The sequence below is a fragment of the Portunus trituberculatus genome, chromosome 41, assembly GCF_017591435.1.
Source record: "Portunus trituberculatus isolate SZX2019 chromosome 41, ASM1759143v1, whole genome shotgun sequence".
Taxonomy (NCBI): domain Eukaryota; kingdom Metazoa; phylum Arthropoda; class Malacostraca; order Decapoda; family Portunidae; genus Portunus; species Portunus trituberculatus.
The window spans coordinates 6,648,417-6,669,465 of NC_059295.1; the positions used below are offsets into that span (position 1 = coordinate 6,648,417).

The 21,049-nt window shown below is 40.7% G+C and overlaps 2 protein-coding genes across 2 annotated transcripts in view; both read right to left on the minus strand.

The window, feature by feature from the left end:
* Positions 1–15,238, minus strand: part of LOC123517026 (acetylcholine receptor subunit alpha-1-A-like) — a 33,567-nt gene extending 18,329 nt beyond the window's left edge. Inside the window, exons 1-9 of the mRNA XM_045276845.1 lie at positions 14,284–15,238; positions 13,476–13,699; positions 11,375–11,529; positions 7,711–7,894; positions 6,816–6,939; positions 6,021–6,107; positions 5,583–5,717; positions 1,004–1,118; positions 707–782 (exon numbers count right to left, since the gene is read on the minus strand). Coding sequence (XP_045132780.1) covers positions 707–782; positions 1,004–1,118; positions 5,583–5,717; positions 6,021–6,107; positions 6,816–6,939; positions 7,711–7,894; positions 11,375–11,529; positions 13,476–13,699; positions 14,284–14,332 — 1,149 coding nt within the window. The 5' untranslated portion in view covers positions 14,333–15,238. The remainder of the gene's footprint in view (positions 1–706; positions 783–1,003; positions 1,119–5,582; positions 5,718–6,020; positions 6,108–6,815; positions 6,940–7,710; positions 7,895–11,374; positions 11,530–13,475; positions 13,700–14,283) is intronic.
* A 2,813-nt stretch (positions 15,239–18,051) lies between these two features.
* The window catches only part of LOC123516791 (acetylcholine receptor subunit alpha-1-B-like), a 17,008-nt gene continuing 14,010 nt past the window's right edge, over positions 18,052–21,049 (minus strand). The window contains exons 11-12 of the mRNA XM_045276455.1: positions 20,851–20,968; positions 18,052–19,622 (exon numbers count right to left, since the gene is read on the minus strand). Of these exons, the coding sequence (XP_045132390.1) occupies positions 19,294–19,622; positions 20,851–20,968 (447 nt within the window). The 3' untranslated portion in view covers positions 18,052–19,293. The remainder of the gene's footprint in view (positions 19,623–20,850; positions 20,969–21,049) is intronic.

Sequence of the window (21,049 nt, forward strand, 5' to 3'; positions counted from 1 at the left end):
TACACTATGCGACAGTAGGATATTAATAGGACATTAACACAGAGATACCCGGGCCCTGTAACACCATAGGTAGTTTCTCCTCTTCCCGTCCACAGCCGGAGACGAGCCGTCCTCACTCGGCGACGGCGACGGTGTGTGTGTGTGTGTTCATGTTCTTACATGAGTTCTTATGAAGAGAAGCAGTGCTTTATATAAGGAAAACTCCTACATGGGGAGGGTCAACTCACTAAGCTCTAACAAGGTGGACGCCAAAGCTTTTCGTATCATCGATTTTTCCCTCTCAACAGACTGACACTACTGCATTTCCTGTTCTTTTTTATAGTTATTTCTCCGAATACCCCTTTTCTAAATGTATGCCTCCCTCGATAGTTCCACACCTTCTCCTGCAGCCTCGCTGCAGGAGGTGTGGAACCCTTAAATTTCTAAACTTCGTGAACGAAGTTTAGAAATTTAAGGGAATGAGTTTGCCATTCGGTATAATAGATAGTCTTCAAGTTTCATCAAATTTTTGCTGTTTAGTAATAATAACATAAATATGACATGACCATGCTGAATGACTACATAAATTTTCTATAATACTACCATCATAACGAAAAGTATCAAACCCTTTAATAATATCCGGAATATAATGGAATTGATGCCATGTTAGTGATAGGGTTAGAAATGTATGTCTTGGTGTTCTTACGAGGCACTTCTCTGTACTCACATCGAGATCCCACGCCGCCTTGACGATCTTTGGAATCCTGACAAAAATCGACTTGGCCGTAAAGAGAGTGATAACCCTGCATGGAAAAGAGAAAGGGAAAGAAAATTCATGATAGAGAGAAGGAGCACCAAAGACACACGAAGGAATATAAAAGAAGCAAACATATCAAACTATATGAAGCACTTTGGTGATAAATTGTATTTCACATATTTTTAGAGAACCACACACAGAAATGGAAAAAATAAAGCTACAGAACTAAAGAAAAGGGAGGTAGTAGTGTTGGCGTTGGTGGCTCACCTGATGAAGTGAGGCACCTGGTAGCCCCTCATGCCCATCACATTAAGGTTGAGCACCAGCACGGTAAAGCAGATGTTGAAAGTGATCATGGAGATACACGCCCCGTAGTAGACACCTGCGAGGCAACGGCAGGTGTAGGTAGAATAGTTGTGTGTGTGTGTGTGTGTGTGTGTGTGTGTGTGTGTGTGTGTGTGTGTGTGTGTGTGTGTGTGTGTGTGTGTGTGTGTGTGTGTGTGTGTGTGTGTGTGTGTGTGTGTGTGTGTGTGTGTGTGTGTGTGTGTGTGTGTGTGTGTGTGTGTGTGTGTGTGTGTGTGTGTGTGTGTGTGTGTGTGTGTGTGTGTGTGTGTGTGTGTCTGAATGTGTGTTTCACTGTTTGATCTGCTGCAGTCTCTGACGAGACAGCCAGACGTTACCCTACGGAACGAGCTCAGAGCTCATTGTTTCCGATCTTCGGATAGGCCTGAGACCAGGCACACACCACACACCGGGACAACAAGGTCACAACTCCTCGATTTACATCCCGTACCTACTCACTGCTAGGTGAACAGGGGCTACACGTGAAAGGAGACACACCCAAATATCTCCACCCGGCCGGGGAATCGAACCCCGGTCATCTGGCTTGTGAAGCCAGCACTCTAACCACTGAGCTACCGGGGCGTGTGTGTGTGTGTGTGTGTGTGTGTGTGTGTGTGTCTGTGTGAGGTAGATAGCTGTGTGTATGCTGAAGAAAATTGTTAAGAAATCAAGCACAAACATGTAATATTTCAGATACGTTCGACAGTATGAATTACCTGAAGTGTTATCTGTCACGAAAGTGAGAGAGAGAGAGAGAGAGAGAGAGAGAGAGAGAGTGTGTGTGTGTGTGTGTGTGTGTGTGTGTGTGTGTGTGTGTGTGTGTGTGTGTGTGTGTGTGTGTGTGTGTGTGTGTGTGTGTGTGTGTGTGTGTGTGTGTGTGTGTGTGTGTGTGTGTGTGTGTGTGTGTGTGTATGTACGTGTACGTGTGCGTGTGTAAAAAAAAAAAATTATAAATTCACAGAAAAGGCAGAACGTAAGTGTAGCAGTGTGATGATTACGTCAATATTTGTGTGCTGGTAATCAATTCACAACCTAACTGCTACTAAACCAAGCTGCTTTTTTCTTCATTTTCACACTATAGCTCATCAGTCATTAATTTCTATCGTTCTGTTTACCCATCCTTGCAACACAACAACATCAGCAAGACCAATAACTACTACCACTACTACTACTACCACTTTTTTTAAGTAAGAGGGAAAAGCTGGCCAAGGGCAACAAGAAATAAAAAAAAAGCCCCATCCAGTTGCCAGCCCCCTTGCAAATTTGATAAAGACCAAAAGACAGGGACAAATGTCTTGAAATATCCCTCTTAAATGAAACCAAGTCAAAGAAGTTGGAAATACAGAAGCAGGTAAGGAATTCGACAATAACAGCAAATACTACTACTACTACTACTACTACTACTACTACTACTACTACTACTACTACTACTACAAGTACTTTTTTTTATGTAAGAGGGAAAAGCCGGCCAAGGGCTACAAGAAATAAAGAAAAAGTCCCACCTAGTTGCAAGCCCCCTTGCAGGTCTGATAAAGACCAAAATACTGGGACAAATATCTTGAAACCTCCCTCTTAAAAGAAGTCAAGTCAAAGGAAGTTGGAAATACAGAAGCAGGCAAGGAATTCCAGAGTTTACCAGAGGAAGGTATGAAAGATTGAGAGTACTGGTTAATTCTTGCATTAGAGAGTTGGACAAAATAGGGTAAGAGGAAGTAGGAAGCCTTGTGCAGCGAAGCCACAAGAGGAGGGGAAGCATGCAGTTAGCAAGATCAGAAGAGAAATTAAAATTAAAATAGCGATAGAAGATAGCAAGAGATGCAACATTCTGGAGGTGAGCAAAAGTCTGAAAATAGTCAGTCAGAGGAGGTGAGTTGATGAGACGAAAAGCTTTTGACTCCACCCTATCTAATAAAACTGTGTGAGTTGAACCCTCCCAGACATGCGAAGTGTACGCCATACAAGGATGGATAAGGTCCTTCTACAGAGTTAGCAGTTGGAGGGGCAAGAAAAACCGGAAGAGACGCCTCAGAACACCCAACTTCATTGACGCTGTTTTAGCAAGAGATGAGATGTGAAGTTTCCAGTTAACATTATGATTAAAGGACAGGCCGAGGATATCCATTGTAGAAGAGGGGGACAACTGATTGTCACTGAAGAAGAGGGAATAGTTGTCTGGAAGGTTGTGTCGAGTTGATAGATTTTTGATTGGTTGAGTTTTTGAGGCATTGAACACTGCTGAGTTTTCTCTGCCCCAATCAGAAATCTTAGAAAGATCAGAAGTCAGGCGTTTTGTGGCATCCTTGCGTGATTTGTTAGCTTCCTGAAGGGTTGGACGTCTTAAAAAAAAAAAAAAAAAAAGATATGGGGGGGTATTATCAGCATAAGAGTGGATAGGGCAACAAATTTGGTTAAGATCATTAATGAATACTATGAAGAGAATGGGTGACAGGACAGAACGCTGAGGAACACCGCTGTTAGTAGATTTAGGAAATGAACAGTGGCTTATTACCAGAGCAGCAATAGAACGGTCGGAAAGGAAACTTGAGATAAAGTTGCAGAGAGAAGGATAGAATCTGCAGGAGGTCAGTTTTAAAATCAAAGCTTTATGCCAGACTCTATCAAAATTTTTTGATAAGTCTAAAGCAACAGCAAATATTCCACCGAAATCTCTAAAAGAGGATGGCCAAGACTCAGTAAGGAAGCTAGAAGATTACAAGTAGAGCGGCCTTGACGGAAGCCAAACTTGCGATCAGATAGAAAATTGCGAAGTGACAAATGTTTGCGAATCTTATTGAGGATAGATTCGAAAAATTTAGATAAGCAAGAGATTAAAGCTATAGGACGGCAGTTTGAAGAATTATAAAGATCACCCTTTTTAGGAACAGACTGAATGTAGGCAAACTTCCAACATGAAAGATAGAAGTCGATAGACATAGCTGTAAGAATTTGGCAAGGCAAGATGCAAGTACGGAAGCACAGTTTTTGAGAACAATAGGAGGGATCCCATCAGGTTCATAAGCCTTCGGAGGGTTTAGGCCAGCTAGGAAATGGAAAGCATCATTAGGAAGAACTTTAATCATTACATGAAAAAGTCAGAGGGAGGAGGAGAGGGAGGAACAAGCCCAGAATTATCCAAGGTGGAGTTGTTAGGAAAGGTTTGAGAGAAGACTTCAGCTTCAGAGACAGATGAGATAGCAGTTGTGACATCAGGATGAAATAACAGAGGGAAAGATGAAGAAGTAAAGTTATTGAAGATATTTTTGGCCAGATGCCAGAAGTCTCGAGGCGAGTTGTGGTTTCAAAAAATTTTGACATTTTCTATTTATGAAGGAGTGTTTGGAAAATTGAAGAACAGACTTGGCATGATTCCGGGCAGAAGTATAAAGTGCATGAATTTCAGTTGATGAAAGGCTCAAGTATCTTTTGTGGGCAAACTCTCTATCATGTATAGCACAAGAACAGACTGTGTTAACCAAGGTATAGAAGGTTTAGGCTGAGAAAAAGAAAGAGAAATGTAAGCTTCCATGCCAGACACTGTCATCTCTGTTTTGAGCTCAGCACACAGAGATGGGTCTCTGACATGGAAACAGTAATCATTCCAGACAAAATCAGCATAGTACCTCCTCAGGTCCCAACAACTGGCACCTCTCCATTAGGAGATCCTGAGGAGGGATTGGAGAAATAGGACTAGATACAGATATGATAATGTAATTGGAGGTGCCCAACGGAGAAGACAGGGTAACAGCATAAGCAGAAGGATTAGAGGTAAGGAAACAATCAAGAATGTTGGGCGCATTTTTATACTACTACTACTACTACTACTACTACTACTACTACTACTACTACTACTACTACTACTACTACTACTACTACTACTACTACTACTACTACTACTACTACTACTACTACTACTACTACTACTACTACTACTACTACTACTACTATTACTACTTACTGCTACTATTACAAGCACACAAACACACTTCAATACAATACACATCACTATTATATAATATACCACAGCACAGTAAACACCACACCCTTAGTATGCACCACACAGTTATCCTACACCTCTCTCTGAGGACAATACACCTTAGACCTTACTATCACACACACACACACACACACACACACACACACACACACACACACACACACACACACACACACACACATAGGGAGGCAGTGGCGTAATGGATAAGGTGGTGTGCGTGGGATCGGAAAGATGTCCACGCGTAGGTTCGAATTCCACCACATATCGCTTTGAAGCTATGCCATTTGTCGAGTGGTTTAAAGTTACCTACATGTCACTATGATACTCAGGCTTTAGGTGGTTACACCAAAGATGCGCTTGGGTGGTGATATGGGCCCTAATATGGGTACCACTATAAATAAAATTGCCTGCGCCACTAATGGGCGGAAGCTAAACAGCGCTACCCACATACTCAAGTATGCCTAAAGTCGCTATCGGCCGTAACATAAAAAAAAAAAAAAAAACACATACCAGCAAGAGGCAGCTTCTCCGTGGGCGGCAGTCTCTCCGTCATAGCCATCAAGAACACCATCATAGCCAACATAGAATTGATACCCAGGCCGACCTTTTCTCCAGATTCAGACGGCAACGAGAACACCATCAGCGCTGCGGGAAAGAGGAGAGAGGGAGATGCGTGACTCAACAACGCATCCCTTAAGAGCCTCGTCACGTTGAAAACTGTATCCTTCTTCAGGAGCTTATTAGGAGTGTTGTTCAGCGAAGATTGTAAGGGGAATAGGAGAGGCTTATTTGATTATCATAACTTACAAAACTGATGAAATTATTGACTTCATTACTGTTACAATGTATCTCATTTTTTTTATATATTCTAAGATTATCTTTGTTTACTGTGTGTGTGTGTGTGTGTGTGTGTGTGTGTGTGTGTGTGTGTGTGTGTGTGATACCCACCGCATATATTAATGAGGATCCCAGGCATGAGGAAGAAGAAGAGGGAGAAAATGGTGCGTCGTTGGATCTGCAGATGGTATTTGATGGCTGCGGAAAGAAGACAGTGTTAATCAGAAGTTGTCTCATTGTACTTTAAAAGGACAGGCAAAGCTAATCAGACGTATTCTCATCGATACCATAACATAGATTCTTCACCGCACATTTCCAAAAACTATACTCACTCTTCTCACCTGTATACATTTCCGATACTAGATATTTTCTTCACCTCATATATTGAACTATCTTTCATCTTCATTTTAAGCAAGCGTATATTTTCCAAACAAAAGCTACAAGATACAGGCGACTGCCACTGCTGACCTATAAAACCAGCGCGCGCGCACACACACACACACACACACACACACACACACACACACACACACACACACACACACACAAAGCATTGCACAAGATCGATAAGGAGAAAAATGCAAGAGGGTCTTAATATTTCCTTGCCTGCATGTAATTTCAATCACTGTTAACAAGCTAGTATGCAAGATTTCACCCTTATCGTCAGTCCAGCACGTGCATCCATGGCAACACAGATGCTTGGTGTCTTAAGCGTGTTCTCCACTCACACCTGCATTGTACACCTTGTTTCCTCTCACCTGCATGTGAGTCACGACACGTAAACACCTGCAAGTGTGACAGCTGAAGATACGGGTGAGGGAGGGATAGGGGATCACTGTAGGGGACTGGGTGTGAGAATTGTGTGTAGAAACAGATTCAGGGGGACTCGTATAAGATAGAACTTACTGGAGACAGGTAAGAGGCAGCAGGGGTTGTGAAGGTCCTGAAGAGTTCTGTAGAAATCCTCTAAGTAAAACTCTGGGTTCTGGCTGTACTCCGACAAGTCTGCAGGGCCCGGGATGAGGTTTATCTGAAGGTGAGGCAACGAGACGTGAGTAGCGGCAGTGGAAGAAAAGGTCCCCTGAAATGTTGGGGCCATTACTACCGATGCACGTGGTGGTTTCCAGTCCACCTCTGTGGTTGTAATGGTAGTGGGAACGAGGTGAAAAATAACAATATCAAAAACAATAACAAGGTGAAATAAAACAAGTAGCTCAAAAATCATAGGTTAAAGATTAAGGCTAAAATGACAAAGATGATGAGGTGGTGATGATGATGATGATGATGATGATGATGATGATGATGACGATGAAGATGATGATGATAGTGATATAAAGGTGATGATGATGGTGGTAGGCAAATGATGATGATGATGATGATGAACAAAAATTTTTTTTTTTTTTTATGTAAGAGGAAAAACTGTTCAAGGGCAACAAAAAGTAATAGAAAAAGGCCCACTTAGTTAACAGTCCCTGTAATGATGACGATGTTGATGATGATGATGATGACGATGATGACGATGATGATGACGATACTACTACTACTACTACTACTACTACTACTACTACTATTATTATTATTACTACTACTACTACTATTACTACTATTATTACTACTACTACTACTACTACTACTACTACTACTACTACTACTACTACTACTGCTACTACTAATGGAATAAGTACAACGATGAAAATTATGATGTGGACAGGGAGAAGAAGAAGAACGAAGAAGAGGAAAAGGAATAAGAAGCATATGAAAAAAAAAAAGAGAAGAAAAGAAGAGAGGGCGGAGGTGAGACCTTGTAGGTGTCGTAGGTCCAGGAGGCGAAGGAAAGCTCGCAGGTCTGCTGATCGAATGGATACCACTGCACGTCCATGATGCAGATTGAATCCAACACGGCGTGGCTGGTCAGCTCCACCTCGCCCGTGTAATAGATGATGGCGTTAGTGTTTAGAATGCCGTCCTCGTAACTGGCGGAGGCGCTGCAGGAAGAGCCAGAAGAGATGAAGGAATATGCTTCTGTTTTTAAATGTTGTGAACTTTCATTAGGAGTATTGCCAGTATTTTTTTATGAAACACATATAAAGGGAAATAGAACATCATTAAATTTTAAGTTGCGCAATTTTATTATCAGAGTAGAGGAGAGGAAAGATAATAGAGGATAAAAGTAGAAGTAGTAACAGCAGCAGTAATAAAAATAGTACTAGTAGTAGTAGTAGTAGTAGTAGTAGTAGTAGTAGTAGTAGCAGGGCTGTCCCTGACCAAAATAGGGCCCTTAGCGAAAAAAAATTTTCGAGGTACAGAACAACGCAAAATGCGTTTCCTCGCGAAAAATGGGGCCCCCTATGGATCGCGAGGCCCTACGCACTGCGCGTATTCTACGTGTAGGCAGGGGCAGCCCTGAGTAATAGTAGCATCAGCATCAGCAGCAATGGCAACAACTGCAGTAGCAGTAGCAGCAACAGTAGTAGTAGGGTAATAATAGTAGTAGTAGTAGTAGTAGTAGTAGTAGTAGTAGTAGTAGTAGTAGTAGTAGTAGTAGCAGTAGTAGTAGCAGCAGCAGCAGCAGCAGCAGCAGCAGCAGCAGCAGCAGCAGTAGTTAGTAGTAGTAGTAGTAGTAGTAGTAGCAGTAGTAGTAGTAGTATGAAGGAAATATTGTAGTCATGATATTACAAGTAAAAAAAATAAATCACGAATATCCTAATAAACCCTTGAAATAGGATAACTAATAACAATTTCTAAGATATTTATTGCCACACTAAACTTTTAGAAATGTCACCGTTATTATTCACAAGCAGACTTTATGCATCCGCGAAGACGAGTAAATGGTCTTACGAAATTCTAAGACAGTTTAGTAATTAAGGTTAAGATTGACACATTACTCTTTCAAGAAAAAAAAAAAAAAAAAAAAACTAATAGACTAGCGGAGACTTTTTTTTTTTTTTTTTAATATAAGTAAAGTTATCAATTGGATTTTTCTTCTTCTTCTTCTTCTTCTTCTTCTTCTTCTTCTTCTTCTTCTTCTTCTTCTTCTTCTTCTTTTCTTCTTCTTCTTCTTCTTCTTCTTCCTCCTCCTCCTCCTCCTCCTCCTCCTCCTTCTACTCCTACTCCTCCTCCCCTCCTTTTCCTCCTCTTTTCTTCTTCTTCTTCTTTCTTCTTCTTCTTCTTCTTCTTCTTCTTCTTCTTCTTCTTCTTCTTCTTCTTCTTCTTCTTCTTCTTCTTCTTCCTCCTTCTCCTTCTACTCTACTCCTCCTCCCCTCCTTTTCCTCCTCTTTTCTTCTTCTTCTTCTTCTTCTTCTTCTTCTTCTTCTTCTTCTTCTTCTTCTTCTTCTTCTTCTTCTTCTTCTTCTTCTTCTTCTTCTTCTTCTTCTTCTTCTTCTTCTTCTTCTTCTTCTTCTTCTTCTTCTTCTTCTTCTTCTTCTTCTTCTTCTTCTTCCTCCTTCTTCCTTTTCTTCTTCTTCTTCTTCTTCTTCTTCCTCCTCCTCCTCCTCCTCCTCCTCCTCTCTCTACTCCTCCTCCCCTCCTTTTTCTTCTTCTTCTTCTTCTTCTTCTTCTTCTTCTTCTTCTTCTTCTTCTTCTTCTTCTTCTTCTTCTTCTTCTCCTCCTCCTCCTCCTTCTACTCCTACTCCTCCTCCCCTCCTTCTTCTTCTTCTTCTTCTTCTTCTTCTTTTCTTCTTCCTCCTCCTCCTTTCCTTCCTTTTCTCTCTTCTTCTTCTTCTTCTTCTTCTTCTTCTTCTTCTTCTTCTTCTTCTTCTTCTTCTTCTTCTTCTTCTTCTTCTTCTTCTTCTTCTTCTTCTTCTTCTTCTTCTTCTTCTTCTTCTTCTTCTTCTTCTTCTTCTTCTTCTTCTTCTTCTTCTTCTTCTTCTTCTTCTTCCTCCTTCTACTCCTACTCCTCCTCCCCCTCCTTTTCTTCTTCTTCTTCTTCTTCTTCTTCTTCTTCTTCTTCTTCTTCTTCTTCTTCTTCTTCTTCTTCTCCTTCTTTCCTTACAGCTTGATCAATGTTGAGGGGATAAAGTAACCATGTGTTTAGGAATATGGGTGCTGCATGTCTGATAAAAACTAGACCTGCAATAAATCCTCGTCGATGTGATTAAAATAACGTAATTCTCTAAAGATTTTTTAAGTGGACTACTAATATCAATTGAAAAACAGCGTTACCTATAATATTTTAACAAGGAGAACGATTACCGTTTGATGGATGCACCACCTAATATGGCGGACACTAGTGTTGGAGGCAAGTGTCTGGCGAGGGAGAAAGAAGGAAAAACAAAGAAGAAAATACGATAAGGTGATGAAAGAAAGGAAGTAAAATCTAGAGGCAGAAGAAAAGGAAATGTGAACTTTAGAATGCTGCAGTGGAGTATATATATATATATATATATATATATATATATATATATATATATATATATATATATATATATATATATATATATATATATATATATATATATATATATATATATATATATATATATATATATATATATATATATATATATATATATATATATATATATATATATATATATATATATATATATATATATATATATATATATATATATATATATATATATATATATATATATATATATATATATATATATATATATATATATATATATATATATATATATATATATATATATATATATATATATATATATATATATATATATATATATATATATATATATATATATATATATATATATATATATAGAGATAGAGAGAGAGAGAGAGAGAGAGAGAGAGAGAGAGAGAGAGAGAGAGAGAGAGAGAGTGGGGGAGGCGGTGGGAGAGTAGAAATTAATTTAACTTTTAGTAGTCTCATCTACCACTTACTCTTCCTCTTCCATCTCTTTCTTCTCCTCCTCGGTAAATTCTTTCTAGTAAGACAACTTTCAGGAACACTCCACTTCTTTTACCACGACTATTTTCAAAAGCCACAGATATGATAAGCCGAATTCTCAAGAGTGTTTCTTTTGTTGGTAACATATACATTCTGTTAATATCTCAATAGTACCGTAAAAAAAAAAAAGGAAAAAAATATTAAAAACTATGTAAATTCAGATAACTTTTTTTTTTTTTAGTATAGCAGCTAGTGAAGGGCCGCCGTGGTACAGTGGAACCATGCGTGCTTTGGGATCCTAGAGGTCTCCAAGCGCACGGGTTTGAATCCTGTCCACGGTCTGAGTGTAGGTTGGGCTTCCTCACTCGGGGCAACGGTTTCCTAGCGGGTGGGCTTTTAGATAGGAGGTACCCTAAAAAGTATCCCCTTTAGCCCATAAATTCCCGTGAAAAGCCCACATGGTATAAAAAAAAAAGTGTTACAAAATTCGGACCTTTCTCAGTCGGCATCTTATGAATCTCTCCATTATTCCTGTCTCCTTATCAGTATGCTCCCTCTTAATTTATCCAGTACTTCCCTCTGCCTCCTCATTCTCCTCTGCACTCACGTGTTCTGCAGGATGATGTCTGGGAACCAAATCATTTCGTAGGGCACCCTGATGGTCTTAACCCCTCCGTACTCTTCAGGGTCCCACGTCATGTATTTGTCCTGCCACTTCATGATAATCTCGCTGTTGGTCATGATGGACTGGCGCTTCGTGTCCTAAAGAGAGAGAGAGAGAGAGAGAGAGAGAGAGAGAGTATAGACTTTGTTGTTGTTACAGTATGAGTAATAGTGTGGATTTCGCGGTTTATTTGTTTTCTTTTTGTTTCCTTACGCGCGTGCGCGACCGTGTGTGTGTGTGTGTGTGTGTGTGTGTGTGTGTGTGTGTGTGTGTGTGTGTGTGTGTGTGTGTGTGTGTGTGTGTGTGTGTGTGTGTGTGTGTGTGTGTGTGTGTGTGTGTGTGTGTGTGTGTGTGTGTGTGTGTGTGTGTGTGTGTGTGTGTGTGTGTGTGTGTGTGTGTGTGTGTGTGTGTGTGTGTGTGTGTGTGTATTCACCTAGTTGTATTCACCTAGTTGTAATTTTACAGGGCCTGGGTATCATACTCGTGTGGCCCCGTCTCCATATCTACACACATCCAACTTTCCTTTAAAACTATGCACACTCCTTGCTGACACCACCTCCTCACTCAAACCATTCCACACCTCCACACATCTTTGTGGGAAACTATATTTTTTCACATCCTTCAAGCATATTCCCTTGGCTATCTTTTTACTATGCGATCTTGTAGTTCTACTTAAGTTTTCCTCTCTCAACATCATTTGCTCATTATCCACTTCATCCAGTCCATTCAACAGTTTATAAACCTGTATTAAATCTCCTCTTTCTCTTCTTTGTTCCAAGGTAGGCAAATTCATTTCTTTTAATCTCTCCTCATAGGTCATTTCTGCCAATTCCGGAACCATTTTTGTTGCCATTCTCTGCAATCTCTCCAACTTCCTTATATGCTTCTTTTTATAAGGGGACCAAACCACTCCAGCATATTCCAATCTTGGTCTAATTACCATACTAATTAATTTCTTCATCATATCTTTATCCATATAATGGAAGGCTAATCCAATATTTTTTATCAAATTATACGTTTCTCCAAACATCTTATCAATATGAGCCTCAAACTGCCCATGGTCTTGTATTATCACTCCCAAATCCTTTTCCTTTTCCACCTTTTTCAACACTACTTCTTCACCCATCTTATATGACCCTCTTGGCCGTCTTCCACTCTTTCCCATCTCCATCACATGACTTTTGCTCAGATTAAATTCCATTTGCCACCTCTTGCTCCACTCCCAAATCTTATCCAGGTCTGCCTGTAAAATTTCACAATCTTCTTCACTCTTCACACACCTACACAACTTCGCATCATCCGTGTGTGTGTGTGTGTGTGTGTGTGTGTGTGTGTGTGTGTGTGTATAATTCATCACGAATGAAAGAGTAAGTGAGTAAGTCAGTGGCATGTCTCCGACATTCAGTGAAAGATACTGAGATAGAGAGATAATTTTAAATGCACACACACACACACACACACACACACACACACACACACACACACACACACACACACACACACACACACACATATGTGTGCAATGAAAATGCAATAGCGGACGAATTTTATGTGTTACTTAAATGTTTAAATGAAAATTTTGTAAGGTGGAGAGATATGTATGTACCAAGTTATTACACAATTAGATCAACAATATCTAAGTTTGCTGAGTTGTTGCAAAATACAAATGTAAATATTCTCACAAAGTTATCTGTGTTTACAAGGTTAGTAATGAGTAAGTTTAGGTAAACGATCAGCATGGTGGATTGATACTGTTTTATCTCGTTTTGTTATTTTCTGTTTAGAAACATTGTATGTCTTTCATTATTCTTATGATTATTCTTATTATTATTTTTGTTACTGTTTGTTTACTATGGAGCTGTGCTCCATTCTTTACTTGTAAAGTCTGAGCATACTAATAAATATTCTATTCTATTCTATTCTATATTATATTCTGTTCTATACTATATTTTATTCTATTTTATTCACACACACACACACACACACACACACACACACACACACACACACACACACACACACACACACACACACAGAGACTCACCACACGCAGAAGGTTGAACAGTGACAGCTCGAAGAACACCCTCGTCATTTCACTCACTCCATCAGGTCGAATATTGTTATTGTAAGTGAGGAATAGGTCGTCGATGAGGTCATGCTCGTCCTTGGTCTTGTTGGTGCTGTTGGTTGAGTCATCGGTGTTAACCTCTGCCTTCGGCTCCACCTTCCTCAGTCCCCCGCCACCAGCGCTTGCCGGGAGGATGAAAACTGCCGAGGTTTGGAAAAGTGATCATTAAACATGAGTACTTTTGTAATAGGGTTCTATTTTAGAAAAAGGGATAGGAAAAAGGAAGTGATTTATAGGAAAATGCTAAGCTTAGTGTGTGTTGCGGAGGATGGCGTGGATGATCATACAAGAATGTGACAGCTAAACAATCAGGATAGTTAAGAGGAGCATAGCAGATCACAACGGGTACCATGAAAACGAGCGGTAAAGGTGAAAATACACACACACACACACACACACACACACACACACACACGGTAGATCAGTGGTTAGAGCGCTGGCTTCACAAGCCAGATGACCGGGGTTCGATTCCCCGGCCGGGTGGAGATATTTGGGTGTGTCTCCTTTCACGTGTAGCCCCTGTTCACCTAGCAATGAGTAGGTACGGGATGTAAATCGAGGAGTTGTGACCTTGTTGTCCCGGTGTGTGGTGTGTGCCTGGTCTCAGGCCTATCCGAAGATCGGAAATAATGAGCTCTGAGCTCGTTCCGTAGGGTAACGTCTGGCTGTCTCGTCAGAGACTGCAGCAGATCAAACAGTGAAACACACACACACACACACTCACCAAACAGGAAGAGGAGGAGGGGCATCACCCAAGTAGTGGTCGGAGCCATGGTTGTCACAACGTTTCTACTACTTAAAGATTCACGCTCACTTCGAGGCCTCCTCAGGTGCTGCAAACCATGGTATAGCTTCGCCTCCTCATAGGGTATTCATTGTACTATTATCTGCACTCCAGGTAACCATGCCACTCACGAAAAAGAAATCTGGCCAAAAATATTAGAATACTAAAAAAAAAAAAAAAAGGACGATAGGTCAAAAGTTCGTTTATTTCAACGGTAGTAATGTTTTGTGCTCCTTTATGGATATTTTTTCTTTGGTTGATTGGTATACAGTCTCCATAAACTGTTCAATGCATTCACGTCTCTCTTCAACCTTCCCACTGAACGCTATCAAAGGCCAGGCACCACTGCACACACATGACAAGAGAAAGAATCAAGACATTCGCTGCTCCTGCCAGAACTTGTAAACAACACCGGCATTTCTGAGATGTAGAACTGATGGAGGAGGGTAGTCATGGCTGTATCTGATCGTGTGGCAGCAGCTGTGTACCGTCTTTTGCGTCTCAGTTTCCTTCTTGCCGCAAGACTCCAAGATCAAGAGCGCTGAGATCCAAAAGTACTGAGTGGCGGAGGCGTGGAAGTGATGAAGAGAAAAGTAAGATGAGGAAAGCGAGTAGGAGAGATTAGGAATTATATAGAAAGGAAGGCTGCGTTTTTAGTCTAACAAGAACACAAGTAATGCAAAGATAAACAGATTAAGTTGAATGTCGGAGGGATGGCACCTTTTTTCTGGCTCAAAAAAACGGGAAAGGCAGCAGGAGCTACAAAGGAGCCTTTCACACATCCTTCCTTGCAAGGTGGAGGGTACAGGAGGCAACGTCTCCTTTCTCTCTGATCCAGCAAGGAACACGAGTACGTCAAGGCGAGGGCAACTTCAGAGCTCTCCACACGTCAACTCTTTAAGCAGGGAGGCAGAGCGTGACTGAGAATGACTCCCGAACCTTCTCTCCTTTTCTCCCTTCCTCTCTCTCTCTCTCTCTCTCTCTCTCTCTCTCTCTCTCTCTCTCTCTCTCTCTCTCTCTCTCTCTCTCTCTCATAACTACGTCATGCAAGGAACAGCTTTCCGAAAATCTGTTATTCAAGAGGACCATTAAACGTGATTTTCTGAAAAGATTGAAGGGGTTGGACTACTTCCCATTGGTCGCCTCTAAACCAATCACACGAGGGGAATGATTGGCATCGATTAGATATATTACCATTTCGTGACTGCCCACTCTTCCCTCTCCCCCTCGCCTTACTCTCTCTCTCTCTCTCTCTCTCTCTCTCTCTCTCTCTCTCTCTCTCTCTCTCTCTCTCTCTCTCTCTCTCTCTCTCTGATTCTCCTCCTCCTTTCCTCCTCCTCCTCCCGTCGTGTTATTTCGCTTGACATATTGGTAAGTCCTTCCCGAAAACCATCTCTCTCTCTCTCTCTCTCTCTCTCTCTCTCTCTCTCTCTCTCTCTCTCTCTCTCTCTCTCTGTTGTTGTTGTTTTTTTCAAAATCTACAAGGAAAGAAGATGTATTATGAGAAGATGTTTCAAGAAAGAAACAAAACACACACACACACACACACACACACACACACACACACACACACACACACACACACACACACACACACATACTTAATGAAGCAAGAGGAAATATAACTTTTATGGATTCATGTTAAGTGTTGAGTAAGAGAGAAAGGGGGAGAAGGAGGAGGAGGATGTGGATAGGGGCGAGACGGGGGAAGAGGAACAGGAGGAGGAAGAGGAGGAAAGGAGGATGAGGAGGAGGAGGAGGAGGAGGAGGAGGAGGAGGAGGAGGAGGAGAAGGAGGAGAAGGAGGAGAAGGAGGAGGAAGAGGAGGAACAAGAACAAGAAAACCAACAAGAACAAGAAGAAGAACGAGAACAAGAAAAGTTAAGAAGAACAAGAACAAGAACAAGAAAAATTGAGGTGGAGAATTCAATGGGAGGAAGGAGAGGAGGAGGAAACCAAAAGGAACACAAAGGAAGAACGGCAACAGACCTGTACATAGATCTTTACTGTGCTGTTTGAAAAGGAGAAGGAGGAGGAGGAGGAGGAGGAGGAGGAGGAGGAGGAGGAGGAGAAGAAGAAGAAGAAGAAGAAGAAGAAGAAGAAGAAGAAGAAGAAGAAGAAGAAGAAGAAGAAGAAGAAGAAGAAGAAGAAGAAGAAGAAGAAGAAGAAGAAGAAGAAGAAGAAGAAGAAGAAGAAGAAGAAGAAGAAGAAGAAGAAGAAGAAGAAGAAGAAGAAGAAGAAGAAGAAGAAGAAGAAGAAGAAGAAGAAGAAGAAGAAGAAGAAGAAGAAGAAGAAGAAGAAGAAGAAGAAGAAGAAGAAGAAGAAGAAGAAACTGGAGAAGGAAAAAGAAAAAGAAAAAAAATTAGGACAATGATAGATATGTAAATATGGCACAAAATGATTAATAATCGCCTATTTTTGGTCCTGATATTTGGAATCACAATCTCTTCCCCCTTGCCTTCCTTCCTCCTCTTTTTTCCTCCCATTCATTATTTACTTCTCTAAAAAGCCATATTACACGCACCACTGCTTTCATCTGCTACTTCTCCCCTTTCCCCAAGCAATTTACAAACCTCTTTACCTTAATATGGCAGTATCAAAGTCTTTTTCTGTACATTCTTCTCGGTAACCTTCCTTCACCTTCCTTTCTGCTGCGCTTCGCCTCCTCTTTTCTCCTTACGCCACCTTAGTATTTATACAGCGATGCATGGCAAAGCAGCAGTGTGGGAAATATAAACTCTCTCTCTCTCTCTCTCTCTCTCTCTCTCTCTCTCTTTCTGTCCCTCTCGCGGTAAAGGCAGCGAAGGCAAGAAAGGGGCGTGGTGCAGGAATGATGATAGCGCAAGAGCGGCAGGAAGTATGGAAGTTGTTAGTATTATGATCTCAACTTCCCGTTTTCTTAGGGCATATACTGTAATGTCTAGGGTTCGTGTTCTGAAAAGTTTCAAAGTCCCCACTTCGGCCACTCTCAACGGTCTCAACGGTTTTCAAGTGTGTTTCCATGACGCTGGTGATGGTTTGGCAGGAACTGCATCGTTAATGACAGAAAAATGGCTATAAGAATATGACCTAATTCTTTTTTTATTATATTTATTTTTTTAATCATTTTAGTCATTTATTTTTATCTATTTATCTATATATTTATTCATTTATTTTAACCTACCAAGCTAACAACTGTGTAGCGCCGGGAATGCTATGTTTATGCCTATATACTGACGTGTTTGCCTTTTAAACATAATTTGTCCCAAAATCGCCTTCTGAACCAAATGAGTACTGTAGTAGTTTTAAATTTAGACTAAAATCACATGCCTTCAGGTATATGGAAGTTATGAGAGTTTCGAAGAAAGTCGTTTGGTAGTAGGGAACGAGAAAACCCGCGTGTCATCAATGGAATGCGTGCCTTCTGTAAACATGCTGGTGTCCTTGTAAGCAGTACGCACAGAGGGATGTAGAGAGTTAAATATTACATTCGACCAATTCCATTCTTCTCATGAGCTGTCAAAGTAAAACTTTCCTCATATTGGTAAGTGCCCATCTTTGATTCTATTAACAAATATAATGTGTTTCCTTGACGATAGAGTTAAATATGAAAGAAATTGCGATATTGATATAACATGATTAATGAGAACTTGAGAGAAAATTGCCTGTGCGTGTGTGTATGAGAGAGAGAGAGAGAGAGAGAGAGAGAGAGAGAGAGAGAGAGAGACGTGTGCGTGCATGTATTTGTACACTTGCAACTAGTCTTTATACTCTATTCCTTAGTTTCGGATCTTATCATTATAAGTATCTTTTCTCCTTCTTTTATTTTCTTCTATTCTAATTGCACATTTCTCAGAAGTTGAAGCTTGTCATTTTCACCTCCCGTCGGCATGTTTGCCGCAAAGAGACACAACATCAAATAGCAGTATATATGCGGCGAAGAGGAAGTGACACCGTGCAGCGTACCTTTCAGCAAAATAAAGCACCACGTAAGGATGGTCTTTGTCACACGAGAACCACCCACACTAACTCAATAAGGTTTACAATGAAGAATAAGCGATTTGCATCACTCAGTATACGGTTGTGTTTGCGTCACTCAGAAGGTTTCGCATACACCACTATGGTTATTGCAATGTTTTCATGTACCCAATGCCCATTACGATTATACTTTCTCGTCAACAGCAAAAACAAGTAAAGAGAGGATAGATGCATGTGCACTGTGATTTCATTTGTGTGTGGTATTAAGCGATTTTTATGGAATAATTTGCTTAACTTTCCTTAATTTTATTGTTTTGTACTGATCTACCTATACTGTTTATTTATACTATGCTTGTTTACCTATTTACTGATGTATATTTCCTTTGCATCATGAAGAGAAATCAGCACTAAGTAAGAAAAAAAAGTGTAGTCAGAATCAAAGTCAGGTGAAGTGCTTTCTTGTTATTAACACGTTGAATCATCATTATTTCTGGATCAGTGGTTTAATCAATCTAAAGCGAGGTTTAGTCTTCATTCGTCCAAAGCGGGTACGAATTATCTATTTATTTATTTTTTTTCTAGTACGAGTTCGGATCAATTTCTCATCAATTTTTATGAAGACCCAAAGATACTCATGTTTTGTTGTACGTTATACAATGAAAACAATTTCTGTAATGAGTGTTGTTTATTTTGATGTAATATATTTTCTTATCTTTCTTTATGATGCGCTACTCCTTGAAAGTGTCACTCAAAAATATATATTCAAACTCTGTCAACTCACAGAAACTCCCCCTCTGCTTCATGTACGGAAAGGAAGAAGAAAAAAAAGAATGATTGATAACAATAACAGTAAGAATTGTAACAGTAAAAATTATTATCAAATAACATAGTATGTGACGTCTTTATGTTGTGGATGTTGTTGATTCTGTCATATTATGTTGTTGTTCTTGATGCTCTAAGAGAATGCCGCGGGAACACCCCCTTCTGTCTATTCCTAGTGTCCTCCACCACTGCCGCTGAGTCCCCCTTTGGCGGCGAGGTCTGCCACACTCTCCAACTCGTAATCGTCGCCGCACATGCCTCGCCCAAGAGGACAGTACTCGAACTTCTCCCCGTAAGGCGACTGGGTGAGAATGATGATGTTGAAGAGCGCTGTGGCGATGGTGAAGATGATAAAAAGGAATCTGTCGATCACTCGCGACAGAAACTTCCACTCCTCCACCAGCATGTCCTTCTTGGCACGGGTGTGGGTCTCATTCTCCTCCCGCGTCAACACCTGCAGGATTCCCTCCAATGCCTCGAGTGAGCGCCGCTGATAAGGATCTGCAACATGACAAAAAGTCTCGCTCCTTAACCCTTTGACTGCTAATGATTTATGATTTATATTTTAGTAGCAGTGGGCTATTTTACTCATGAAAAAAAAAATCAACTTCCTATGATGACACATATTGATGTAAGTGTAGTTTTTCAAAATCCTCTAAATTTATACAAGGTAACCTATTATATCAAGTTGATAGGGAGCTGCAGCAGTCAGAGAGGCTAATGAATGCTCATAGTCAAAAGCCAACCAACCGCTTTCTCTTCCACGTGTTCAGCGTTTTTCCCCCGAGTTAAAAAACCTCTGATGCAATGACGCTCAATTTCAATAACGTGAAAACTTACTTATTAAGATTATAGGAAAACAAACACAATATTAGTGAACGTTACCCATCCACTGACCATCATATAGTTTGTCACTTATCAAGGAATTCTACGTGAACAGAAGACATGAAATTTGGTACTCGAGTGTGTTCTTCTGACACCACACTCTTCTCACCCCTTCCCTTTAAAACTCTTCACAGAAACAGTGCGAAATTTATTTGAAGACAAGATGAGTTTTTAGCCATGAGAGGCATTTAGCTCAGAATCGATCCCCCTGACCTGAAGAACACAACACCAGTTCAGTCCAGTCCAGCAGTCCAGTAAAGTTCGCTTTATCCGCCTTTGCAACGGCTCCCACTTTGTACTTTGTTGCTGTCTGTGGTCTTGAGGTTAACAGTGGAGATCATAAGAATCGTCAGGTCCCAAGAAGAGGGGTTCATCACTCCTAGATAAGTTTCTGGCGCTTCAGTTTCATTTACTAGTCTACAGCATGAATCATCATGCTCCATTTTCTATTAGTCCGAGCTCCTTCAGAGGAACAATCTTCTACCTGTCTGTCAGATAGATTCGCCCCTCCCTGGGATGGGTGACGCGGGCCTTTGCTACTTCAGTGGTGGCCCGCAGGTGAAAATGATAAATCTCCTATACCAATGCAAAGGCAAATTATAATATTACACCGTATGTATTGCTCACAAGGAGTCTCCTAAATGCCACCCCATGTTTTTCTCCGAGCCATTAAAGTTGAGATATTGACCCGAATGCAAAATAGATTTTTAGCCTTCAAGGACCTTTAATACGAACCCCTGACCTGATGAAAGGAGCAGCCCCGCCGGGGTCAAAACGATTGTCAGATCTTTAAAGTACTTTTGGCGGCCTTTATACTCCCTGCCGCTGCATTCTTGTCTCTTACCTTTGAACATGTGGCTATCCTGGTAGAAGTTTTTGGACTCCACTGTGATCAGATTGGCGTTGACATGTTTGAATCCTTTCAGCTCAGTGACGGTGTTCACGCTGTCCTTCAAGTTGTCCTATGGAAGAATAAGGATTTGTCTCTCTTTTTCCCTGATATCAGGTGCTTCTCTGCCTTTCCTCCTCTTACCCCTGGCCTC